The 5,308-nt window shown below is 46.9% G+C and overlaps 1 protein-coding gene across 1 annotated transcript in view; it reads left to right on the forward strand.

Annotated features, from left to right (window-relative positions):
- LOC118768937 (thrombospondin type-1 domain-containing protein 7A-like) overlaps positions 1-5,057 on the forward strand; it is an 86,017-nt gene extending 80,960 nt beyond the window's left edge. Inside the window, exons 26-28 of the mRNA XM_036515915.1 lie at positions 631-844; positions 1,372-1,459; positions 4,097-5,057. Coding sequence (XP_036371808.1) covers positions 631-844; positions 1,372-1,459; positions 4,097-4,181 — 387 coding nt within the window. The 3' untranslated portion in view covers positions 4,182-5,057. The remainder of the gene's footprint in view (positions 1-630; positions 845-1,371; positions 1,460-4,096) is intronic.
- The last annotated feature ends 251 nt before the right edge of the window (positions 5,058-5,308 follow it).

Consider the following 5,308-nt stretch of genomic DNA (forward strand, 5'->3'; position numbering starts at 1 on the left):
TGTGTGTGTGTGTGTGTGTGTGTGTGGAGGAGAGAGATATTAGCCTCAGGCCTTGTCAGTGCCCTCACACGCTTCTCTCTGAATCAGAACGCCACATGTTACATTATACAGCTGCATTATTACTGCGTCAGACCATCTTTCCAAAGCCAGCTGAAACAGCCTGCTGTGTGTTACCAGTCCTTTGTGTGCAGACGCGCAGATTATCTCTCAGCTTCTGGTGCTGAAAGTCCAGTCCAAAAGCCCTCTACAGCCCTTCCCCCTAGGGGTGCAATTGTGTTGGTTCCACCGGGCAAACTGTGGCCCTGAAATGGCCTGTAATTGGATTGCTGAGCATATTGTTACTTAGGAGACGCCCCTCCCCATTGGAGGCAGAGTTCTTTGAGCAGTTGGACCAGTATGCTCCCCAGCCTTCCAGTTAAGGGACTGAAACCCTTGATGTAATGTCATGTAACGTAAGATAATTATATGTGCTCTAATATTCTATCAGAAACTGTAATATGTTGTAATGCACTCTAATGTCTCCATCTGTAATGTAATGCACTGTAATGCCTCGCTCTGTAATGTTGTAATGTCTCGTTCTGTAATGTTGTAATGTGCTGTATGTAACGCGTGCGTGGCTGCCCCCTGCAGGCCGGCGTGTGCGGGTGCGAGGAGGGGTACACTGAGGTGATGAGCTCGGAGAGGCTGCTGGAGCAGTGCACCTTGATCCCGGTCCTGGAGATCCCCACGGCCGGACTCAATGAGGCCGACGTCAAGACCATCCGCGCAGCCAGCCCCACCCAGCCCACCTCCAGCCAGTCCGGCCGCGCCGGCCGCACCTGGTTCCTGCAGCCTTTCGGACCAGGTAAAACACCTGAGCCAGGTAAAACGCCTGCATCAGGTAAAACCGCCTGTATCAGGTAACAGTAAAACTGTCTGCACCAAGTAAAATCACCTGTACCAGGTAAGACCTCCACCAGCCAGATAAAACAACCCGCATCAGGTCCACCTGAGAAACCTGAGAAAAGGGCGGTGCCACTGCTACAGCACAGGCTGTTTCTCCTCCTTCCTCCCCATCCTCTTCTTCCTCTGAATTATTATCATGACATTTAGTGCAGCTCTGTAGTGCATAATGTTCTCCTGGCAATTTCAGAGTAACCCCAGGATGTTAGAACAAAATCTGTCTGACTACATTAAAATAAATTAAATTATGACTGTTAGAAATGCGTGGATTGCATGCAGCTGGGAGTGCTGATCCTGAGCACTGCTTGTGCAATAGCGCCACCTGCCTGTCAGAATGGATTTCTCTCAGAAAGCGTTTCTGGTCCCACCGTGGTACAGCATTGCGCTGAAATCTCACATTCAGCCCCTGTCTCCTCTCTCTCTCTGCAGATGGCAAGCTGAAAACCTGGGTTTATGGTGTGGCAGCTGGTGTGTTTGTGCTGCTGGTCTTTATAATCTCAATGACCTACCTTGCTTGGTACGTTTGCTGGCTTGGCCTTTCACCACCTCATCATTGTGATGTGATCGATGTGCATTTTCCTGCGGTTTCATTTTTTCAAATTCATTCATTTTGTCTGGAACCTTGTCCCCCCCCCCCCCCGTTCTCTGTTTCCCTCCATCTTGCCTGTGGACTGCCAGTTACTATGTGACACGGCGTTCGGTCCCAGCCCCTGACCCGCCCGCCAGTACGGTGGTCTGGATGGGACAAAAAGAGCACATGTTGACTTTCACATGCCCTGAGTGCCAGCAGCAGCAGCCAGCTGTGAGCGTTACTTAGAGGGGGTGACCTGGCTGGCACTGCTGATCCCCCTGTAACTATACACCCCCACTACTGACACTGTCCTGCCCGGCCAGCCATTGGAGCTGCTGGTGCAGGGTGTCCCGCCCCTCCGCTGCCATTGGCTCTCGCTCCTTAAGAGTCCCGGTCAGGTGACCATGTCAGGTAATCAGAATGCCATAGGCTGTAGAGCACCTCATTAGCATCGCTGGTGAAATCTCTAGATTGCTAGAAAGATGCTGACTAATAAGAGGAGCATGCTCACTCTGATAGTGGCAGAAAACTCTGTGTGATGTGTTTTCCTAGTCTACATTAACTTAACTTTTTAGATTGTGTTGTAGATTTAGTAAGATGATTATTTCATCATATTAAGCAGATTTACCAGCTGATTACTTAGAGAAATTCTTTTGCCTTTCTCTGTGAACAGCTGTGTCCTAAGTATGTGTGCACCAACACTGCTCCCTGGTGGTCAGGTGTAGTTATTACTTACCAAAACACTATCCACTATTTATTTATCCTATTCTAGTCATGTGTTGATGTTGGCCTGAAAAAGTCAAACTACTGTTTCTACTAGTATGGGATTGCATTTCTTGCGCTTTTTTGCGTCAATGCCTAAAATATTTTTGGAGATATTTACAATTTTATATTAAAACACAGTCCCCTTGATTAACGTGGACGGAACATTCAGAATCCGAACATTCTAATGCATGCTGTGATGTCACAGTGGGCTGCTGCAGCGGCCACAGATGCAGCCTGTCTCTCCAGCAAAGCTTGTAGCTGATAGCTGCTACCATGCGAAGCTTTTTCAAGCCAACTTAAACGTTGTCCTCAAACTTTCCATTCTAGTTCTTTTTGTTCTGTTCATTTGCCATGTACATCTGTATCAAAGTCCTGGTTCGTTGCATCCATGAAGCACTCTCTGTGCTTTGTGCTCCATTAATCTTTGTATTCACAGATTGTGTTCATTGTATTGTATCTTGCACTGTGCTTATGATAATTTCAGCTGTTAATCTGATCCATCTCAGTGGAAGTCAGAAATCTTTAATGTCTGTGGGGGAGAGGGGGGTCTGATAGCTGCCTAACAGTCTGCACTGTTTTATGCATTGTAGCCATCACTGAGGTGAGTGGAAACTGTGCTTCCCTTTGCCCTAGCAAATCCCACCTCAGCCCCACCTCTGCTTGCTGTGGCCTCACCAGCTTCTGCAGCACAATCTGGCCAATCACAGTCAAGCATGGTTATGACATCATAAAACCGAGCCCTGACCATATTCGTATGAGCCTCAGGTGGGGGGTGGTTGCCTGTGTGTACTGGGACAGATGGTAACGGGTGGAATTGAATCTCAGAAGGTGATGATGCTGCATGCATAGGCCACCGCAGCAACCAGTGAGAGCCAGGCTAAACCCTGCATAAACCTCACCCCCCCCCCCCCACCCCACAAAAGCTTCCCCGAAAACAAAAACTGAGCAGATCAGATAAATTAACCTTGGATCAGCAGATGACTTCATTCTGTTGGCGTGTTCTGGAAGATTCTCAGAGCAGCATTCCCATTTTGTTTGATGCCTTAGGAAAGTTGGCCGCAATATTGGCAGAGGTGTTCTCACAGTATTCTTAGAGATACTACAGTATTCTCACAGTATTCTTAGAGATACTACAGTATTCTCACAGTATTCTTAGAGATACTACAGTATTCTCACAGTATTCTTAGAGATACTACAGTATTCTCACAGTATTCTTAGAGATACTACAGTATTCTCACAGTATTCTTAGAGATACTACAGTATTCTCACAGTATTCTTAGAGATACTACAGTATTCTCACAGTATTCTTAGAGATACTACAGTATTCTCACAGTATTCTTAGAGATGCTACAGTATTCTCACAGTATTCTTAGAGATACTACAGTATTCTCACAGTGTTCTTAGAGATACTGAGATGTGTGCTGCTTGGATGTAACCTACACATGGTCCGGTAGTGAGCAGCAGTCAGCAGGACGAAGCAGGGAGATCCAGTCCTGAGAGCAAGCAAAGGTGCAGACTAGTCCACAGAGCCACTGCAGTTCTGTCTAAGGGCAAAGGCCTCTATGCCACTCCTGGCCTCATAGAAATCAAAACAAATGATTTTTATTGTTCAAAAAGAGGAGTATCTCCCTCCTTCTGAAAAATCCAGAGCTCATCTGTAATATAAACTGGGAATTAACATAATATTCAAGATCATTTTAACAAAAATATAATGTAATATCATATGAAAAGCTTCCTGCCAGCTAAAGGCAGTGTAATTACAGATGACAAGCTGAGGATGGTAAAACAGTGTTTGTTTTGTTACCATTTTTCCCTCAGCAAAAAGCCGAAGAAGCCCCAGAGAAGACAGACCAACAGACTCAAACCCCTAACCCTGGCGTATGACGGGGATGCTGACATGTAGAGTGACCTCTGACCCCTGACCTGCGATGATGAGTAATGTCCTTGGACAGACTGGTTGTCATGGAAACGCGGCTGCTTCTCAGCATCAGCACCATCTGCGGCGTGCTGACCTTGACCCTGGGATGGGCGATTGACTTTGACTGGGAGCGAAACGTGGCACAGATTGCTTAGAGCAATGGCATTTGCTTAACAAGCACCCACATCTTCCCTTTTTTTCCCCGTTTTTAACTGATTTCATTCCACGCGAGCCTTCAGGACCCGGACCAATGAGAGGGAGCCAGCCTTCACTTTTTTCCTCCGTGACACAAACTGCTTTTCAAACCGAGCGCAGGGTGCTGCTGGGATGCCCCTCCGCCCCGCCCTGCTTCCAGGAAGAGCAGAAGAAGCCACTCCCTCTATTCTGCCGGTGGCCAATGGCGCGCAGCCTCCCCGGCAGTGTGGCGGAGCTCTGCTGTAAGGACTTTAGCATCAGCAGCACGCTGCCGATTGGTCCTCTGAGGAAGGGGTGGGGCCTACACAAGGACTGTGTCCCGCTCGCCACAGCTCCCACGGATCTGTCTGCAGAGGGGGGACTCCAACCTAATGCCAGGCTTTTTATTACCAGTTTTTTATCCTCGGAAGAAGTGAACGTTTTATGGGGACAGTGAGGCACTATGAAAACAGTGATTCGCTCATCTGAACCAATCACAGCAGCTTGCTGCTATGAGCAGAGTCTTTTGATTGGTTCACATGAGGCAGTGATTGACAAGGCATGGTACGTCCACCCAGTATGGGTCCATAAGGTCTTACCGTCCCCATCACTCAAAAATGTAAAAATCTGCTCCAAAAAGCGCCATTGATTTTCTCAAGACTTTTGGCCTTCTTTCCTTCTCTTCGTTTTCAGGCAGGATTTTGCACTATATTAGTGCAGCATGTTATGTAGTTATTTCGCGTTTCCTCAGAAAACTGCCTCTCTGTAAACTGGATGAAGTGCAGTCTTGTCCTAAAAGTGTAAAAATATACATTTTTCAAATTTGAATACACAGATGTTTATTAATGTGTTTTTTTAAGTATCTTAAAGTTCTATTATGTGACAGGATGAAAATCAATGTCAGTTTTGTTTTGCTTTTTTTGTCCTGATGGCAGTTT

Source organism: Megalops cyprinoides, chromosome 21 (genome assembly GCF_013368585.1).
Source record: "Megalops cyprinoides isolate fMegCyp1 chromosome 21, fMegCyp1.pri, whole genome shotgun sequence".
Taxonomy (NCBI): Eukaryota; Metazoa; Chordata; class Actinopteri; order Elopiformes; family Megalopidae; genus Megalops; species Megalops cyprinoides.